Source organism: Schistocerca cancellata, chromosome 4 (assembly GCF_023864275.1).
Source record: "Schistocerca cancellata isolate TAMUIC-IGC-003103 chromosome 4, iqSchCanc2.1, whole genome shotgun sequence".
NCBI classification, from domain to species: Eukaryota; Metazoa; Arthropoda; class Insecta; order Orthoptera; family Acrididae; genus Schistocerca; species Schistocerca cancellata.
The window spans coordinates 713040304-713062857 of NC_064629.1; the positions used below are offsets into that span (position 1 = coordinate 713040304).

At 41.1% G+C, this 22554-nt stretch overlaps 1 protein-coding gene across 6 annotated transcripts in view; it reads right to left on the bottom strand.

Moving 5' to 3' along the window:
- Nucleotides 1-22554, bottom strand: part of LOC126183466 (serine/threonine-protein kinase NIM1) — a 486904-nt gene that overhangs the window by 41643 nt on the left and 422707 nt on the right. For all 6 annotated transcript variants that reach the window (XM_049925470.1, XM_049925475.1, XM_049925474.1 and 3 more), the window contains one exon: nucleotides 12433-12544. In XM_049925470.1, coding sequence (XP_049781427.1) covers nucleotides 12433-12544 — 112 coding nt within the window. The remainder of the gene's footprint in view (nucleotides 1-12432; nucleotides 12545-22554) is intronic.

A 22554-nucleotide genomic window follows, 5' to 3' on the forward strand; every position in this document is an offset into this window, starting at 1 on the left:
TATATTAGCTCTTTTTTGGTCAACGGTGTATGCTGTCTATTCTTGGACGACATGAACGTTTATACCCATGATCATCATCATCAGCCTATCATCCACATCGACTGCATGTCGCCGAAGTGGCGTCAAATTGAAAGACCGTCACACGGCGAACGGCCTGCCCGACGGAGGGCCCTAGCCATACGATTAAAGAAATAAATTTTCATGTTCTAAACATTGTTTGTGAATTAGATATTTTGTAATTGTGTCTGTTTTTTTATTATTAAGCAGTTTAACTGCTGTTAGGTTCTTCCACCTTAGTAACTCGTCTATTTTTGACAGTGGACTTTCGTTCCCTATACACTGTGATACAGTATCACGATGCACTGTAGGACATGCATATAGACATATCCACAGAAGAAATTCTGCCATCAATTACAGCGGGACACTGATTCCAGCGATTGAAACCAAAAGCACGTACTGGAACTGGAGCTCTGTATTGTCATCAGGGAATTGTGAGGGGACGTGAAACAAAAGCAAACCATGTAATTTTTATTGAGTGCTAGAATACACTTCAAACTGACACAAATACACTACTGGCCATTGAAATTGCTACACCAAGAAGAAATGCAGATGATAAACAGGTATTCATTGGACAAATATACTATAACTGACATGTGATTACATTTTGACGCAATTTGGGTGCATAGATACTGAGAAATCAGTACCCAGGAAAACCACCTCTGGCCGTAATTACGGCCTTGATACGCCTGTGCGTTGAGTCAAACAGAGCTTGGATGGCTTGTACAGGTACAGCTGCCCATGCAGCTTCAACACGATACCACAGTTCATCAAGAGTAGTGACTGGCATATTGTGACGAGCCAGTTGCTCGGCCACCATTGACCAGACGTTTTCAGTTGGTGAGAGATCTGGAGAATGTGCTGGCCAGGGCAGCAGTCCAACATTTTCTGTATCCAGAAAGGCCCGTACAGGACCTGCAAGATGCGGTAGTGCATTATCCTGCTGAAATGTAGGCTTTCGCAGGGATCGAATGAAGGGCAGAGGCACAGGTCGAACACATCTCAAATGTAACGTCCACTGTTCAAAGTGCCGTCAGTGTGAACAAGAGGTGACCGAGACGTGTAACCAATGGCACCGCATACCATCACGCCGGGTGATACGCCAGTATGACGATGACGAATACACGCTTCCAGTGTGCGTTCACCGCGATGTCGCCAAACACGGATGCGACCACCATGATGCTGTAAACAGAACCTGGATTCATCCGAAAAATGACGTTTTGCCATTCGTGCACCCAGGTTCGTCGTTGAATACACCATCGCAGGCGCTCCTGTCTGTGATGCAGCGTCAAGGGTAACCGCAGCCATGGTCTCCGAGCTGATAGTCCATGTTGCTGCAAACGTTGTCGAACTGTTCGTGCAGATGGTTGTCGTCTTGCAAACGTCCCCATCTGTTGACTCAGGGAACGATACGTGGCTACACGATCCGTTACAGCCATTCGGATGACTGTCATCTCGACTGCTAGAGATACGAGGCCATTGGGATCCAGCACGGCGTTCCGTATTACCCTCCTGAACCCACCGATTCCATATTCTGCTAATAGTCATTGGATTTCGACCAACGCGAGCAGAAATGTCGCGATACGATAAACCGCAATCGCGATAGGCTACAATCCGACCTTTATCAAAGTCGGAAACGTGATGGTACACATTTCTCCTCCTTACACAAGGCATCGAAACAACGTTTCACCAGGCAACGCCGGTCAACTGCTGTTTGTGTATGGGAAATTGGTTGGAAACTTTCCTCATGTCAGCACGTTGTAGGTGTCGCCACCGGCGCCAACCTTGTGAACTGCTCTGAAAACCTAATCATTTGCATATGACAGCATCTTCTTGCTGTCGGTTAAATTTCGCGTCTGTAGCACGTCATCTTCGTGGTGTTGCAATTTTAATGGCCAGTAGTGTATTTATGGGAAAGTTTGGACACAGTCTGTTCTGTAGAATTTAGACCCGGACTTCGGTATCACGAGAGCCGTCTAAACATTCTTCTGAAGTAAATTAGGGAAACCGCGTAAAACCAAAATCAGAATGCTCACAAAGTGATTTGATTTGAACCCAACTCCTTAACCACTTCACTTTTCGCTTGTTAATTCTTGTCGAAGATGATAGATTTCTTCATAACACATCTGTCAGTAGGTTTAGTCTCTGACAATTACGATGATGTCTCAGCCTGTGGGACAGTACCCGTATTTCGTAGAACCTCTTGGGTTCAGAAAGCCGTGTGAAGACGTGTGATATAATGCCATACAAGATTGTTGAGTATTTCGGGCAAAATAGTAGACTGATTCAGAAAAACCTATGGGAATCGATGTCCTTTCTAGGAGCCTCCTAAGGAAATCATCCTTTATATCTTGAAAGCTTCCTGGAACGTTGGATGTTCTATGAGATTTTGCGGACATTCAGTTCCTCGAGAAATTCTTCAGGAATATGATTTTAAATAAGCTCTGAATTGCGTTAATTTAGCTGGTACGACCATTTACATTTGGACAATGTTTCATATTTACTAATAACATGTCTTTGCTCTCAAAGGTGTTGGCAGCCTGAGTTTACGCCTAGAATCAGCTCAACATCTGTGTGTCTGAATGGCAACCCAGCGAATTCTTTTTCTTTACAGGGCTTATCTCTTGTCGGGGTGGCCCTACGATCTGTTTCATCTAAAGCAACCTGTCTTGAACCCATAGCGAGCGCGCAATAGTAGACGCCATTACAACATACATAATCGCCAACACAGGTTGCAATCTGCCACTGAAAATCGCATTATTGTATAAAGTAGAAACTGCAAATCAAAAGGCACAGAAAATCTGGTAGTATTACAGAAATTTTTTTAGAATATTTTTTAGAGATAATTCTAGATTCCCTTACATTCCTCTCTTGACGAACAGAATTGCTTGAAACTATTGTACCCGTGCAAATAATTCGCACCCTATCCTGATCAGTCACCAATAGGTAATATAGTAATGGAGAAATAACTAAATGCAAGTATTTATGAATAAAAGGTATTATATTTTGAACAGTAGTAGCAAATATTAGTCTCACTGCAAAAAAGATATCGTTATATGCAATATGATTAATTGCAAAACATATAAAAAGATGTCTATATCAGATTAATTTTATTTTTTAAAACTTCTTAATTTTACAAAAATTCTACGGAAACGATGTTAGCATTTATAATGTGATCGTCGTTTTGTTTTGATGCACTCGTTTAAGGGTAGTTACCATTAATCTTGCACTATTAATATATATCTGATTAACGTTAATATTTGTAATTAATAGATCAATAGCATTTTTCTCTACAAATAATTGATTAGGTGGTAAACCGGATGCATTTAAAGAGTTAAGGAATTCTACTTGGTACAACTGAACATTGTTCATTCCTTCAAGTTGGACAGAATCACTACTCTGGTAAGCCTTTGCCTCTCCAAGTGACAAATTTGAAATGACATGTTTATTAATTGTTCTACAATCAGCATTTTTTGGACACAGAATCGACGTTGAATAGAATTGGGAATCATTTCGTTCATCGATTTATCTGGCATTGAATTTTGTGGCAATAAAATTATCGTAATTAGGGTAACAATGTTTAGGAATTTTGATCACTTCCTTGAAGTAATCTGTTCGATTTTATAAATCACACCCAATTTAAGTAACCATTCATTGAAAGCGGGATCACCATTTGCTCTCATACTTTTAGTCAACTAAGAATTTTAACATGAGATCATAAGGTCATCGTTTAAATGTAGTTTCGACAGTGGCTCTTGTATTGGCATGTTAACGACGGGTAATACTTGACGGAAATTTCCAACAAATAGAATTATTTTGCATCCATGAGGTAGATTATTATTCACGATGTCCCCTAAAAGTCGATCGACAACACTTAGTGCGTCTATGAAAGTAAACAACTCCGACCGCTGTTGTGCATCATAGTAAAATTAGATTGTTAATAGACGGCGCCTTCTAAATTCTTTACGTTGACGTTTATGACCGAAATCGCGTTATAGTGTAAGAGCTGTCGTGCATGTCAGTTAAAGAGATTGTCAATAGATGACATCTTCTACATTGTTATAGTAAATGACAGTTTTTTAACGAAAACGATTACTTTAAACTACATGTGTATTTTCATCATCAGTGGCGAATAAAATCTTGAAAATCATGTTTCAATCATTAATTTTAATTATGTAATATGGAAGATGGGGTACCGACAGAAAACATCATTGAGAAATAATATATATGATTTTCTGAGTTTTATTCGTTAAAGTTTGTATTCAGCATTCTAATCTCCTCCTTTGTACAGATTTTTATAGCTGATGGGTTGCTTTCGCTTGTACTTAAACCATATTTTAACTCAGTGTATTGCCTGTACCAACGTAGTAACTCACCGTTCTACATTTCTTTCAAACAGACCAAAAATAAGCCCATACTTCACTGTTTGTTTAACCGTGAATTCCTGTAAGTAGTCCAATTCAGCTTCTTCAGGTACCCGCATACTTTCTGTGGTGTCACCGCCAGACACCACACTTGCTAGGTGGTAGCTTAAATCGGCCGCGGTCCATTAGTACATGTCGGACCCGCGTGTCGCCGCCATCAGTACTTGCAGACCTAGCGCCATCACATGGCAGGTCTAGAGAGGCGGACTAGCACTCGCCCCAGTTGTACGGACGACATTGCTAGCGACTAGACGTACGAAGCCTTCCTCTCATTTGCCGAGAGACAGTTAGAATAGCCTTCAGCTAAGTCCATAGCTACGACCTAGCAAGGCGCAGTTAACCATATCTGGAGAGAGTCTTACTTGTATTCATCATAGAGATGTACCACACAAGAGAATAAAGTTAAGTATACGAGAAGCTCCGTCCTTTTCTTATTAGCATTCATTAAGTATCCTGTTCCAGAACTCACGCCAGCCGGCGTGTGTGTACGCGTGCCTATCGGTAACCTCACCCTGTGTCTAGACTGTCTTGTATAGACACAACACTTTCCATCTTCCTTTTCCTTCTAACCGCTTTGTGGTATAAAATATTGCAAGTGTTTCGTTTCTGTCTAATCAACAATATTATTTTCTTCAGAATTTTTTACGTCTTTCTCTGCTTGACACAAATATATTTCCATATTTACTATATCGCAATTAAATAGTATTCTTACATTTTTTGTTCAGATTAATATCCTGTCTAGTCTTCAACATGTATCCTTACCTAAGACAAATACGAGCTTTTTTACGCCTGATCCTGATACAATGTTCTCTCAAGCAGCCATTTTCCACCAGTCAGTGTCCCTTCAAAAAGGCGGGTACAGATGTCTTGGTGCCTTCACATAGGAGACAAATGAATAACTGAACGGTGTCAGTGAGCTGTACTATAATTTAGCTAATGGTAGAACGGGAAGATATTATTCGCACGCATTCTCATATTATTTGAAAACGTGAGAGGTATCAAACCGTGATGGCCGTAATATTTGCGGTTATCCTTCTTAGTTTTACTGGAGACTGAGAAGAAATTTTTCTGTTAGAAACAGGATTGTACTCCACACGCATAACTTTAATTGCTATCTCCCACTTACACTGCAGTAACTGTGAAGGTCTTCAGTTCAATCTGTCTGACTGGATTTTCCATTTCTGAATTTAATGTCTACTACCGCTTGCAGAGTACAGATAGCCGTGACGATTTAGAGCTATTTCTCCCTTTTTCCACATTGCGAACCTATATAAGAGTGATCTTAGCTACTTTATGAACGTGGGAGTGTGATCCTAGATTTAGGGTAGTTCCAAAACCGTAAGAAACTTTAATTTGGTCTGTGGATTTATCCTTACACAGAAGTAAAATGAGAATTTAAAGTTGAAATTTTTTGTTGGTTTTCCACCTTATTCGCAGTTTTTACGTATAAAAACGTTGGGTTATTGGGGTAAGAGCAGTCGTGGTGAAAGATTATCCATAATCTCACTTGCTGCACATTTGCTGGATCATTCACAGTCTCCATATGTTTTCAAAATTTTATCAGTTAATATATTATAAAATTCTTTCAAAATTCCAAGTACTTTGCCTCATATCACAGTTCACATTCAGAATTTCAAAATTTACTCTTGAGACAACATTTATTGGTTTTCTAGAAATGAGTGTGTGAACTTTCATAATTGTTACTTTCATAGATTCTGAGGAAAACGTACATAAACTTTAGGAAAGATAATTTTCAGGAAATGCAGTTTAAAATTCAACCTAACGTTTCCGAGGCCCCAGATTTGTACTCAGGGTCCTATTTGCCTTCAAGGCTTCTCTTCTGGTTGCTTGTTTCTACCTTCTTTCCCTTACACAACGTCTTCAACCTACTTTTCAGGTGTAGAGAGGCGCTGTAAATACTTTTCTCTAGATGACTTGAGTGAAATTTTCTAGCTTAAAGCCCATTCTCTCTAATACCTTTATCCTCCTAACGTTCCCATCATTAAATACATGAACTGCGTCAGAAGTTGCAATTCTGACATCTGTAGCAAATGAAAATGTGGGTTTAGGGCACCGTTTCCCTGTCAGTGAATTTAGAGACTCATCTGGATTCTAGGTTTTGCCATGAACACACTTTTTTAGGATCGGCTAGAAACTTGTATGTGGGTTTGACAAAATCCAGATACTATTTAGAAGCCTCTTCTTGTGAATGTAGGGGTTGTTATCCGTCTGAGCCTGTAGATATTTACTGAAAGATATTATACGGGTTGTTAAAGGAGAACGAAAATTTTATTGTACTAGCTGACTAGAATTCGATAGCAGGAAAAGGAAGAGAAGAAAAAATAGTAGGTGAACATGGACTGGGGGAAAGGAATGAAAGAGGAAGGCTCCTGGTACCATTTTGCACATAGCATAATTTAATCATCGCTGACACTTTAAGATTATAAAAGAAGTTTGTATACGTGGAACAGACTGCAGACACCGGAAGGTTTCAGACTGATTATATGATGGTTAAATAGAGATTTAAGAAGCAGATTTTAAATTGTAAAACATTTGCAGTGACAGATGTCGACTCTGACCACAATTTATTGGTTATGAACTGCAGATTAGAACTGAAGAAATCGGCGCCGGCCGGTGTGGCCGTGCGATTCTAGGCGTTTCAGTCTGGAACCGCGTGACAGCTACGGTCGCAGGTTCGAATCCTGCCTCGGGCATGGATGTGTGTGATGTCCTTAGGTTAGTTAGATTTAAGTAGTTTAAGTTCTAGGGGACTGACGACCACAGATGTTAAGTCCCATAGTGCTCAGCACCATTTGAAGAAATCGGAAACAATTAGGAAATTAAGGAGATGGGAACTGAATAGGTTGAGACAATCATAAGTTGAGAGTTTCAGAGGGAGCATTAGAGAGTGGTTGACTAGAAAAGGGGGAAGTAATACTGTAAAAGACGAATGGGTAGGTTTAAGAGATGAAATAGTGAAGGCAGCAGAGAATCAAACACAAAAAGACAAGGCCTATTAGAAATTCTAGGGTAAAACAAGAGATATTGAATTTAATGGACGAAAGGAGAAAATTTAAAAATGCAGCAAATGAAGCAGGTAAAAGCGAATACAAGCGTTTAAAAAATGAGACTGACAGGAAGTCCAAAACTGCGAAGCAGGAATGGCTAGAGGACAAAGGAAGGATTTAGAAGCATGTTTCACTAGGTAAAGATAGATACCAGCTGCAGGAAAATTAAAGCGGTTTTTGGGGAATAGAGAAGCAGTTGTATGAATATAAAGAGCTCAGATGGTAAACCAGTCCTAGGCAAAGAAGGAAAACCTGGAAGGTGGGAGTTGTCTACAGAGGCTCTATACAAGAGATTTCATGGATTTCCTCGCTTAAGGTAAGCATTGTAGAATACATGTTCACTTGACTATTTTTCTTTTGTTGGTCGATACAACGTCCTACCAAAATATGGAAAGCACTAGGACTGCAGCAGAAGAGATTTGTTTCACAGTATCGACGATGAAGTAGTGTTCATAGCGCTTGAGGTACGCTTTTTAGGGACCATGTTTACTACCATTTTTTTATTCGAATGATCGTCCCTGTCATATTCCTGAATACTGACCGTTCCTCGTTGGCCAGCCTGTATATCATTGGTATAATTCATCACTAATCCACGTGTAAAACAACTCTAACATGTGTGCAGCCTTAATCATAATTTTTCCCGAATCTATGATCTCACTTTCTCTTGTTAATGTTTAACGTCTCACCAAAAATGAAAGAAATAATTAAAATTTACGGAATCGATGCTGTCAAAGTTAGCATAAATTAAAGTGATTTTTCCGCATCCGTAAGATAACCTAGCGGTATAACACCTTCGTTTGATTTTTTGAAAGATTTAGTGATGCCTTCAGCTGCCAGTCTCTTTATTTCATGTACGATTGTACAATTTTGGCCTTAAGTCATTTTCAAGTGTCTAAAACGGAAGTATTATGTATTAGATACATCAGCGACACTTGTGATTTTGACGTAGGAACAAGTCCTACCTATAGATATACTAGGCGCATTATAACATACAGTACTTTATGGATGATTTTTTAGGAGTAAATTGTGGCATGTATATCGCTGCTTTTATGACTCCACGTTATGCTCATAAAAAGGATCCGAGACGTTTTACGCTAATTTAGGAGCACGTTACTTTCGAGCAGTTGTTACAAAGCTCTGATGTATAAGGCCCATGTTTTAACGTACTTACACTAGGAAGTTAGTTTAGTAAGTTAGCGTTAAGTACGTTAAAACATGGGCCTTTTATATAAGCTTTTTGCAACAACTGCTCGAAAGTAACGTGCTCCTAAAACAGCGTAAAACATATCGAATTTATTTTATGAGCATAACATGGAGTCATAGGAGCAACGAAATACATAGCATAATTTACTACTAAAAACACACCCATAAAGTAAGGTAAAATGCGCCTGGTATATCTATAGATATGACTTACTTCTACATCAAAGCCACATATGTCACTAATGTATCCAATGGATAATGCTTCCGTTTTAGATACTTGAAAATGGCCTAAGGCCGAAATTGTAGAATCGTACATGAAATAAAAAGAATGGTAGCTTTCAAAAAATTCATTGCAGCTGCAGACCGTATCGCATTGAAAATTACCTTCTTCTGACTTCCGCAATTCTTACCTAAACACTGAAACCTTATGCTGATTCGGAGCCAATAGATATTGCAGGTTGATTTAGTGTTGTTATAAGCAACTGCAGGTACGGAATGTAGTGGTGATCACAAAACATGAAAGGAGTTGCTTGTCCGATAAAAAGATGATTTTGTTAATTTTAATCAAGAATAAGTTATGGAAAAAGGAAAAAGATGTTTCTCTCTTCTGCTAACGTCTACTGGCATATACTGAAGTTCGATATGAATATAACGTGGTAGCGCCTCTAAATCATACACTTGCTTTCTTCTTGCCCTAGTACTAGGGGCGTTGATTAAGTAACGTTAACACTTTTTTTTCTGGAAGCAGGTTGCTTTTATACAGGAATCCAATGCACCATATTAAAACCCACTCTTTTGGCTATAGAAGCCTATTTTTTTTAAACATTATCTCCGTTCAATGCGACGGCCTTACGCCACTTTACTAGACGGGCCTGTATGATCGCATGGTACCACCCTACTGGTCGACGTCAGAGCCAACATCTTGCTGCGTCAATAACCTGCTCATCATCCATGTACTGTTCCCTGCGGAGTGAATCCATCATTGGGCCAAACAGATGAGGGCTGTAGGATTGACGCGGAAGAACAGTCCAGTGAAGTTTTGTGAGTTCTACTCAAGTGCGCAGACCTGTACGAGGCCTCCCATTGTCATGGAAAAGGAGAAGTCCGTTTGCATTTTTGTGGCGACGAACACGCTGAAGTCGTTTCTTCAATTGCGTGAGGGCCTGGCGGCACGTGTGAGATCGGAAAGGTTTGCGTTACGTTGCTGCGGTGACTACAGATGCCTCGCCCAACGACTCACCGTTCTTTTGTTCACCGCTGGCTCTCCATAGACTTAACTACTGCGCCACCTCGCTCGGTACTTCGTATAACGCCACCAACCATGGGAACTTTATGAAACTATAGGGTCTGAAGCGAAAATATTCCTCAGTGTCCCACAACATATTCCACATTATTCCAACCGAAAATGGTAGAGACAAAAATGTATTGCGTTACTTATTAAACGCCCCTCGTAACCGCCACTACATTAAAAGTGAGTAATTTTGAAACTTTTAAATACGTCAAATCGATTCCCACTGGTATTATTTCTGTTGATTATTTCGCTAATATCCCTTCCCTTTATCTTCTAGATGAACTGGCTTTGTTTAAACAAATACAAATACGAGTATTTTATCACTTTTATCGTCATGAAGCCCATGTATCTTTCTAGTACCTATGGCGAATTTATGTCTTCTCCCTTGGATGAGGGTAATTATAAATTTTAGCTATCACTTGAAAAAATAAAGTTACGCAATTAATATCTTGTTTGCTTGCAGGTACATGTCTAAAGTCCTGGTACGAAATGAAATCCCCGTGCCTCAGTACCGCAGCACGTCTCTAGAGGAGCCACAACAAATTTCGCACTTTTCCAACTAGCTGTGTTATTTTGTTTCGGCTCCTGTTTGCGACTGTTACAGTAATGTGGTGCGAGTATTTCATTGTGCATCAGGACTGAAGTCAATTACGCAGTCTTTCTTCTTTTTAGGTGATATTTAAAACTAACACCTACGACTGACTCTCCACTACTTTCAGTTCCTTATTGCACCTTGTAACGAGTCTCATACTTCTCCATTGTTGTACTGAAGGTCACACCTATTCAGCTAGTGAAATTTCCTTTATTCGCTGTTCTCTCTCTCCCAACGGCGAACGGCTATTCTTGAAAGCTAAATGAAGGTGGATATTGTTAAGTCTCAAGTGTCATCGTGCTTCTGTAACTACCACTCTATACACGGGCTGGTAACTGTTAACAAGACTGTAGGTTAATAAAATTATGCTCTTGTTTTTTGTGTTCTTTATAATTCATTCAACAGAGTTCTATCTCTTCAATATAGTCACGGGTGAGCTCTTATGTCGAACAGTGAATGGAAGAGCCAGACTTGTCACGTGGCTGGAATGTCACTGGCCCTTCTACTTGCCATATGTGTGACTGGAGAGCGGGATACAAGTCACCACATTCATTCGATCACTGCCAGATACTGAATTTTCGACGCTACCTCGATGACGAGGATGTATCGTGGGTATCCTGTTTCTGGGAAAGTCCCGGACACAAAACGAATAGCGGTTAGAAAGAACTTGTTGATCGCATAGGTCGCCATGTCCGTCGAGGATTTTAACAGTTAGTAGACAGGCCACGGCGGTGTAAATCACTTATGATTTCAGAGCCAGGCACCAACCAATGAGGTGCGATACCGTTCGGAGCCATCTCCTGACTATGGGGTATAGAGAACAGCGTCGACGTTTCCTTGCCGCACGTCACAGGGTCCAGTGATTAGTATGGGCCAGTAACACCGCCACAGGACGCTTGGATCTTCTGGATTGTTGGGTCGTGGTACACGTTGGTACAGCCTGATAACGAGGTAAGATGGGTAGGGAATCATACCAGGTAATGTATTCCACTTGCAAGCAGCTCATCGTTCTGGCAAGTGATGGAGGAATTCTTGTGTATGGTGTGTTAAATGGAATAATGTGTGTCCTAAGATAAATTATCATCATTTCTCACTAGCGAACTATACAGAATCTTAATTCCCGATCATCTACATCGGTTTGGTCGCTTAAAGTACCCTGTACGAGTATCTTCAGCAAGAGAGTGCACCTTTCCGAATGGTGTCGAAATGTTTTGAAGAACACTCCACAGATTTGAGTGCGTTTGCGTGACATCTTCAGGTGACCTCATCTTTTTCGTACTGAAAGCCTCTGGGATTCTATCGAGTGAGACGTGTGGGCCCTAGACACATCTGCGATTGCTTTCAGTGAGTTGTGGATGGCGACTCAGTAGTGATTATACGCTGGCCTCTGAGCGCTTTCGATGTCTCGTTGAATCCATGACAAGCTGAGTCACCGCCGTCATCGGGGTCAAAGGGGATGCTGCACACTACTGGGCAGGTCTTTATAATTTAATTGCTCATGAATGTATAGTTGAGATGACAACCATACCTTTGCGTCTAGCACTTTAAATCAGTTTAACTGAAAGAATTAAATAAATACAAACTTAATGGCAGGAGCTTATGGGCAGCATCTAGAACTGGAAATGAAAACATGAACTACTAGTAGTTGCTAATGTAGTTTTCTAATAACTGACTAACGTACGTCGTGCAAGAAAGATTAGCAGTGTTTCTGTAATAGCAACTACTCAAACCTAGTCTACGTAGCATCTCATTTTTCTACACTATAAAAAAAATATTATAAAAATTAGTGGTACAACATACCGGATGACATTCGGGTGATGAATAGCCTCCATTGTGGTGATCTCATGTGCAAGCATTTTCCTTGTCTTTTGATCCAGTTTAGATTTGTCCAGTATCTTGATAGCAACTCGTTCTGAAAAATAATAAATGCACACATTTTCTGGTTGCATTATTTTATCTTCAGTGGAAACAATTTGAGAGGCAAACGCTCTGTCCACTTGCAATTTAATGTCCTGATATAAATGGCTAGCAGATGAACGTAACAAAATAGGCAAGTTTCTTATGATGGTCACATTTATACATGAAACTAACAAGTTGTCGTTGAGTATTTCTGACAACAGCAAGTCAGATGGATTTTTAAAAGTCTTAGTACAATAACCATAGAAGCAATAGTATCAGGTCTAAGTTCTTTCATAATTCTCCGTGAATGTGAAAGAGGTAGAAACAATGAACAAGATGCTCATATCAACATACAAACATTTGTCAGCAACATCCAGCCATCACGTAATGAAAAAGATGTCGAAAAAGAAAATGAATACAAGTCATCGTTAAGAGTTCTAGGATAATTAAAGAGTTTCCTTCGTCCACCACATGTGTACCTTACCTGCTTTCGTCTAGAGTTATCCCACGTGAAAATGTGTGAACGTTTCCTAAATGTTTAGGAATCGTGCAACTAAGGTGAGGTGTGGGTACATCTACATGGATACTCTGAAAATCACATTAAAGTGCCTGGCAGAGGGTTCATCGAACCTATAACATTACCTTGTGGAACGCCAGAAATCACTTCTGTTTTACTCGATGACGTTCCGTCAATTACTACGAACTGTGACCCTTCTGACAGGAAATCACAAATCCAGTCACATAACTGAGACGATATTCCAAAAGCACGCAATTTCCCTACGAGCCGCTTGTGTGGTACAGTTTCAAAAGCCTTCCGGAAATCCAATACGGAATCGATCTGAAATCCCTTGTCAATAGCACTCAACACTTCATGTGGATAAAGAGCTAGTTGTGTTTCACACGAACGATGTTTTCTAAACCCATGTTGACTGTGTGTCAATAGACTGTTTTCTTCGAGGTAGTTCATAATATTAGAACACAATGTATGTTCCAAAATCCTGCTGCATATCGACGTTAACGATATGGGCCTGTAATTTAGTGGTTTACTCCTACTACCTTTCTTGAATATTGTTGTGACCTGTGCAACTTTCCAGTCTTTGGGTAAGGATCTTACGTTGAGCGAACGGTTGTATATGATTGTTAAGTATGGAGCTAATGCATCAGCATACTCCGAGAGGAAGCTAATTGGTATACAGTCTGGACCAGAGGACTTGCTTTTATTAAGTGATTTAAGTTGCTTCACTACACCGAGGATATTTACTCATGTTGGCAGCTGTTCTCGATTCTAATTCTAGAATATTTACTTCTTCGTCTTCTGTGAAGGCATTTCGGAAGGCTGTGTTTAGTAACTCTGCTTCGGCAGCACTGTCTTCGATAGTATCTCCATTGCTATCACGCAGAGAGGGCACTGATTGTTAAAAAAAGTGTGTGAAGTCTTATGGTACTTAACTGCTAAGGCCATCAGTCACTAAGCTTACACACAATTTAACCTAAATTATGCTACGGACACACACACACACACACACACACACACACACACACGAGGGAGGACTCGAACCTCCGCCGTTACCAGCCGCACAGTCCATGACTGCATCGCCCAGACCGCTCGGCCAATCCCGCGCGGCGGTATTGATTGTTTCTTGCATACTTCACATACGACCAGAATCTCTCTGGATTTTCTGCCAGGTTTCGAAACAAAGTTTCGCTGTGGAAACTGTTACAAGCATCTCGCATTGAAGTCCGCGCTATATTTCGAGCTTCTGTAAAAGATCGCCAATCTTGGGATTTCTGCGTCTGTTTAAATTTGGCATGTTTGTTTCGTTGTTTCTGCAACAGTGTTCTAACCTGTTTTGTGTACCAAGGAGGATCAGCTCCGTCGTTTGTTAATTTATTTGATATAAATCTCTCAATTGCTGCCGATACTATTTCTTTGAATCTAAGCCGCATCTGGTTTACACTTATATCATTAATTTGGAATGAGTGGAGATTGTCTTTCATGAAGGTGTCAAGTGAATTTTTATCTGCTTTTTTGAATAGGTATATTTTTCGCTTATTTTTCGAGGATTTGGGAATTACAATATTCAATCTCACTACTAGAACCCTATGTTCACTAATCCCTGAAAAGGTTTTGATGCTCGTTATTAACTCAGGATTATTTTTTGCTAAGAGGTAAAGCGTGTTTTCACAACCGTTTACTATTTGCGTGGGCACATGAACTAACTGCACGAAATACTTTTCAGAGAATGCGTTTTGGCCGGCCGCGGTGGTCTCGCGGTTAAGGCGCTCAGTCCGGAACCGCGGGACTGCTACGGTCGCAGGTTCGAATCCTGCCTCGGGCATGGATGTGTGTGATGTCCTTAGGTTAGTTAGGTTTAAGTAGTTCTAAGTTCTAGGGGACTGATGACCACAGTAGTTAAGTCCCATAGTGCTCAGAGCCATTTGAACCATTTAGAGAATGCGTTTAGCACAATTTCTGATGATATTTTATGCGTACCTCCGGAAATGAACATGTATTTTCGCCAGATATCGAGGGTAAATTAACGTCACCACCAACTATTATCGTACGAGTCGCGTACGTGTTTGAAATCAAACTCAAGTTTTCTTTGAGTCTTTCAGCAACTGTATCATCTGAACTGGGAGGTCGGTAACAGGATCCAATTATTATTTTATTCCGGTTGCCAACAATGATCTCTGTCCATACTAACTCACAGGAAGTATCTACTTCAATTTCGCGACACGTTGAACTACTTCTGACAGCAAACAAACACGCCATCGCCAACTGTGTTTAGCCTATCCTTTCGGAACACCGTTATGTTCTTCACAAAAATTTCTGCTGAGCTTATAACCGGCTATAGCCAGCTTTCGGTGCCTATAAAGATTTGAGCATCAGTGCTTTGTATTAGCGCTTTGAGCTCTGGTACTTTCCCAACACAGCTACGACAATTTACAACTATTATATCAATGGTTCCTCTACCCACGTTCTTCCTGTGTTCAGCCTGCATCCTCTAACGTACCAGCCCGGTATTCACATATCTGGATGTGGGAAACCGCCTAAAAATTTCATCCAGGCTGGATGGCTGGCTGGCACACCGGTCCTCATTAATCCGCCGGGTGGATCTGATGCACGGCCGGCGCGCCTCCACGAATCAGGAAGTGGCGTGCAAACACGCGACTGTAAGACTTGGTTAAGTATAGACTGAAGTATCTGAAGAACGAGGTGTTAGAAATAGAAAGATTAGAGAGAAGAGCAACAATATAGAAGTAGATAGAGGAGGACGGGATTAGTGATTAACGTTCCGTCGACGACGACATTCTTTTGGAAATTTGTGGTAAGGTCTTATGGGACCAAACTGTTGAGGGTATCGGTACCTAAGCCTACGCACTTCTTAATCTAACTTTAACTTACGCTAAGGACAACACACACACCCATGCCTGATGAATAATTTCAACCTACAACGGAGGGGGGGGGGGGGGCGGCGCACCTTAGACCGCGAGGCTACCCCGCGCGGCGACCACGGTATCATTAGAGACGGAGCACAAGCTCGGATTAGGGAAGGATCGAGAAAGAAAGCGGTAGTGCCCTTTCGAAGGGACCATCCCGACATTTGCCTTAAGCGATTTAGGGAAATCACGGAAAAACTAAATCAGGATGGTTGGACTCGGGTTTAAACAGTCGCCACCCTGAAAACGAGTCGAATGTGCTAACCACTGCGCTACTCCGTTCGCTGAGATAGAGGATTAAGCTAGGAAGACAGGTCGCAAACGTTACCGACTTGAAAAAACGGCATCAAATGTAAGTTTTAGCAGAATAATACATGTAAAAAATTTGAACGCCATATAATATTACTGGATATGCGATCATTATGCGTTCAGCTTCCCGGATTCGGAATAGTTTTGGCACGTGTTGGATATCCTCCCTTTGCTAATCGCATGTATTGTACCTTAAGCGCAATTTCTTCGTGTGAGCAAGTGCCCGCGATGACTGTATGTAGAGTGTACAGCCATGTTCGTGCTGTTGATTAAGGCGTAAGAGAAAAGGGATAATGTTGAACCTGGTCGTGGTGTACAGTCTACTCTTTTAGAATAGAATAAAAGTGGCTGCTCAACTTACACTGATCACCCAGAACATTATGACCACGACCTACTGTCGATATAAACCCGCCCAGGCGGTAGCAGCGTCACCCGACGAGGAATGACATCTAGTCAGACACACGCACGGTGCATGTAGTATCAGTGAACGTGCTGTCCCCGTGTAGAATGGGGGAGTCGCACTATCTGCAATTGGCCGAGGGCAGATTGTGATGGTCTGCAGGCTCGGCACGAGCATTTCGGAAACTGCATGGCTTCTCGGGTTTTCGTAGAGTGCTGTGGTGAGTATGTTCAACACGTGAGGAAACCAAGGTCAAACTACGTCCAGATGTCGGTGGGTTGGGCGGCCATCTCTCATTACAGATGTCGGACGCCGTAGGCTGGGCAGGCTGGTGAAACAGGACAGGCAGCGAATTCTGATCAGACTTCAATGCTGTGCTGAGTACAAGTGTGTCTGAACACACATTGCACCGAACACTCCCAACGATGGCCGGCCGGTGTGGCCGAGCGGTTCTGGACGCTTCAGTCTGGAACCGCGTGACCGCTACGGTCGCAGGTTCGAATCCTGCCTCGGGCATGGATGCGTGTGATGTCCTTAGGTTAGTTAGGTTTAAGTAGTTCTAAGTTCTAGGTGACTGATGACCTCAGATGTGATGTCCTATATTGCTCAGAGCAATTTGAACCCAACGATGAGCCTCCGCAACCGACGATCTATGCATGTGCCACTTAACACCACGACATCGACAACTACGACTGAAATGGGCACGTGAACATCGGCCCTGTACTTTGGCGCAGAGGCAATGCGTTTCATCGTCTGATGAATCACGATACTTTCTTCATCATGCCGATGGGAGGGCGCGAATCCGTTATCTTTCAGGGGAAGAGCTCCTTGACACCTGTACTGTGGGACAGAGACAAACTGGTGGTGGCTCTATTATGCTCTAGTGAACGTTCACGTGGGCATCCATGGCTATAGTGGAGCTCTTGCAAGGCAGCATCACGTTCAAAGAGAATTGTACACTAGTTTCAGACCATGTACATCCGTTCATGACGATCAAACTTCCCAATGGCAGTGGCATTTTTCACCAAGATAATGTACCATGTCACAAGGCCAGGAGTGTGACGGATTGGTTCCAGAAACAGAGCGGCGAGTTCTAGTTGATGTGCTGGGCCAGCCAACTCGGCCGAACACATCTGGGATGTGACTGAACGTAGCGTCAGAACTCATCGCCGACCCCCCCTCCCCTCCCTGGAATTTACAAGAATTAGGTGACCTGTGTGTGCAGATGTGGTACCAACTCCCTCCTACCAATGCTTTATTGCTTCCATGCCACGACTCGTCGTTGTTATTATCCGTGCCAAAGGAGGACATACCAGCTACAACTATTAAGTAGGTGGTCATAATGTTCGGGCTGATCAGTGTATTCCGCCAACTGATGGGCGAGCCACCGTGAACAGCGTCGCAATCTGTAATTCAAAGAGTCATGGCGCATGATCTGCCATTCACAAACGTTATCCCATCACCTATACCCTTTTTGTTGGACAAATATCGGTGAGGGACTGCCTTCCAAAATCTGGATTCGAAACGGCAACCTCCTGTCTCGCTTACAGCGCCAAATAGTAGACAGTGACATCTGCTGTTCTGGGAATGAAGTATTATATCAAATTTTTACATCAAAGAATGGATTATAGCTAAAATAGACTGCAGCATGACATGCTATGTGTCATGGTTCCTTTACTGTTCCTAGCAAACCCTCAGCCTCAATACAGAAGGTCGATTATCATGGTATCAACGTATCGAATAGGTCACATTAAAAATTTAAGCACTAAATTTGCTTAGGTCCATAACACGCACGTGTCGGGAAGCTGAACCAGAGGCTGTTCTGATCCTCTACAGGTCACTTACGCACTCTGTACCTGATTAGAGAGATTCTCCGAAATGTGCATTAAGAGACGCTGTGCAAGTTACAGTCAATGAGAGAATGCTTGGACGTTATGTCGACGTCGCCAACAAATGCTCCCGTAAAAGATAAAGAAATGCCTGTTAACGTTTAACAACAGTTACTGGAAAGCCGGGCGCGGTGGTCTAGCGGTTCTAGGCGCTCAGTCCGAAGCCGCGCGACTGCTACGGTCGCAGGTTCGAATCCTGCCTCGGGCATGGATGTGTGTGATGTCCTTAGGTTAGTTAGGTTTAAGTAGTTCTAAGTTCTAGGGGACTGATGACCTAAGATGTTAAGTCCCATAGTGCTCAGAGCCAGTTACTGGAAAAGCAGTTTTTATTATATATATATATATATATATATATATATATATATATATATATACGGACCCCAATAACGTGACGCTCAGGAAGATCCACAATTTACTACAGGAATTCCAGTGTATAAACAGGAATCATACTCATCGACCGCTCTTCTAGTCAAACTACCATTAACTCCGAACATTGTGACCTATAATCTCACAAGAAAAGTAGTGTAATAGGGTGGAATTATCCGTATGAGGTAGCATACTTTGAAAACAATATCTTTTACGCATTTTCGATGACAAAACGCGTGGAGAACAATGAGTCAGTAATGACTATTATGGAGCACATTTAACCAAAATTACGTGCAAATCTACACGGAACTCTACAGCGGATGAACTTTTAACTTAATGGATGGGTTCCTAAAGATAATGATTTTAACAAATTACGAAAGGGACGTTATAGTGGACAGCAACCCATACCGGAAAGCGGTTATCCCTTATATCATACACTGAGTTCGATTCATACTGCAAGAAATATCAACGTTAACGTAAACTTTATGTGGGTAAAATGATATGCGTCATAGAGAATGAAATAGTCCACACAAATGCTAAATAAAACGTTATCAAAAGCAAATTCAAAGGTATTGGACTCCAGTGTAGTAATTTCATTCTGAAACTACGCCAACAAGCGCATGAAAATTGGAAATGAGAATAGAACATATTACAAAACAACAACGTAGATTATACACCTGTATGAATCTGGTACTGCTGAGGGCACCATGGTCTGACTGCGTCAAAATGAGAAAACTGCATCAAAACTCATTAATACGACAGATTACAACGTATATATTGCCCTACTCATCTCTACAAAATTAAAGTTTTGTGCTTCCGCACGTACGGTCATGACAATGGAGTAGAAACCGATCTCAATCACTTAACATCTGCATGCACTAAATTCCAAGACACCAAATACAATTACGTCTGAAATTAAATCTGTTAAACGGTACACTGCCTACTTCCTTTACAGTCTTCTCAAGCGCGAACGATATAAAAATTTATAGCACAACTGAAAACCACTTAAAGAACTCAGACATAAAGATTTGATGATATTGCGTTTTATTTTGTATAGCATCATCATCATCATCATCATCATTATCATCATCGGTGGTGAAATGATGTATGTAACTAACAATAAAATAAAGGAACCCGGTCAGTCAATTTTAATTAAAGGTAACTCGAATGTACAAATATTTGTTAGGTGTTATTTGTTCTGTGATAGCTTTCGTGCGGTTCTGTCAAGACTTTGCAACCATACAAACAAGTGTGACATCGAGCATGGAAGGTGTGCTGTAGAACTCTAGGTCTCTCTCTTTCTTCTTGCGCTCCATAATGCCGATCAGTTCCTTGTACTGTCCTGTTGAAGGCAGCCCCTGTTGCAATTTGATGTCCTCTATGAATTAAGACTCTCATGCGTCGTGATAGCGCTGTTTTTCCCACTCCTAGGACCCGTTTATTGAACATCGTTTTGGCTTTTTCTATTCTTTTCAAATCGCCGATCTTACGCTGTTTCCGTACGACATCTATTCCATATGTTATGACTGACGCCACTGCCGCTTTGAATGGCGTCATCGCTGTGCTTGTCGATCAGTTATGTTCGGGATATTGTATGAGTATTTTTAATGGCTGCTGCTACTTTTTTCCTGAATATGCATACCGAAAGATTCTGTTGTTGTCTGTAATGTAATTCACAGGTATTTATATTTTCCTACTATTTTCAGTTGTTCTTTGCAGAGAGTTATTCTGTCTTTGGGTGATATTCTTCCTCTCTTCCTGAAAGTCATGTGAACTGTCTTCTCTTGGTTCACTTTTGGACCTTTTCCTTTGCCCAAGTTTACAATATTTGTAGTTTCTCCTTTACGTCCTCTTTTACAACTGGAACTATCATCATGTCGTCTGCACACAGAATAATTTCTGCTTTTGAGTCTTCGTCAATTCTGGTTGCCACATCTGCTGTGTATATGTTGAACAGTGTTGGAATCAGAGTCTCTTTGGAGGATTCCATTTGTCTGTATAATATTCTGTGACACATCATCATTGTTCTTTATTTGTATCAGATTTCGTTAAGGTCATGCTTCAATTTTGCTCACTAGTCTATCTCCCTCTCTGTTCATTCTCTTCAATTTCTCCGTTACTTTTCCTCTATTTAGTGAAATACTGGTAAACTAATAGAGAAACTGAAAAGGGTGATCAGTGAGGAAGATCCACAAGTGAGAACAACAGAGGCATGCCGTCAATGAAATTTGGTATGCATAATAAACACACTAATGAAAGTGTATTACATTGTCAGTATACCACTTTTCCTTTAAGAAGTCAATAGTAAGATTAAACCGGTATAAGGTAGTTTCTATAGACATGTGAAATTTTTGATGCAATGCTCAGCCTTCCAGAAGAGAAACTGGCCTAGGGTAACAGATATGGTACAAAAATGCAGAGCGTTATGTCGTGAAGAACATATTACGTGAGTTGATGACACATCCAGAATGGCAGCTTAAGTCGTAAGAGCCGTTAAGTCCTAAAGGTCTGGAATCCTCATCCCCAAGAACAATATGAATTACGGACTTTAGACACTTTTAGACTTTTTTCTTTGATTACAATTAAACAGAAGCGTATAAGAAGAAAAAACTATCGCACGCATGATTTACAGATGAATTATATATCAGCAAACGTTACTGGGATCTAGAATGAAGGATGAAAAATAACATAGAACATCTAAATAAATTAACTTAAAACGGAAACGTATTAACTTATGTAACGCTGACAAATACTCAGAAAATCAGAGCCAGAACACATTACACCATACATTGTTTTGTCAGTAGTATGGAACTGAAGGAAACGTATATTTGTAGAATTAACCTAGAGCTGGCTATCACACAGCATAAGTGCCACATCCTAAATCTGGGTGAGTATACACCAACTGGCATCTAGGCTATGTCATGCGGTATATATTAAAGAAATAAGTATAAAAAACCGAAACATTGTTACTTCAAAACATACCCAAAAGTCGAGTTGGACGGGCACAAGAGAATATATAACGCAAGAAATCCAATCCCTAATATTGCGAAATCGGCGAAGAAAAAGCAGGGAAAAAACTGGGAAAATTTTGAATTGGTTACATAACCGTAGACTTATTGTTTTATTTCAGAGTCAGGGAGATTTTGATTTTCAGAATTAATTAGCTTGAGATACATTTGTATAATCTGCTGCAGAACATAATTAAAAAAAAAAGCCAGCCGGATGTCCGCGTGTGCTAAAGCGCCACAAAAGGGATGAGGAGATGTGCTGGCTCCACATCTAATCCGACCGGCGGATTAAGCACGAGAGTCGGTGTGCAGGTCAAACTGGGTGTGGTTTTTAGGCCGTTTCCCACATCCGACTCGATGAATACCGCGCTCGCCTCATTTACACGATTGGCAAATAGCTGTTACATTCATCTTCTGTCCCGGGGATAAACAGGGTGGCGACGGGAAGTTAATCCGACCATCCCTTAAATTAACTATATCCGTTTCACAACCATGCCGACCCTGCGTATATGTGGAACAGGGTCGCAAGAAAAAGAACGTAGTGAAGAAAGCAAGCGGAAAAGGTGGAATGCTTTAGAAAACTCAGTTATAGGTTAGTCCAAAAAGAAGT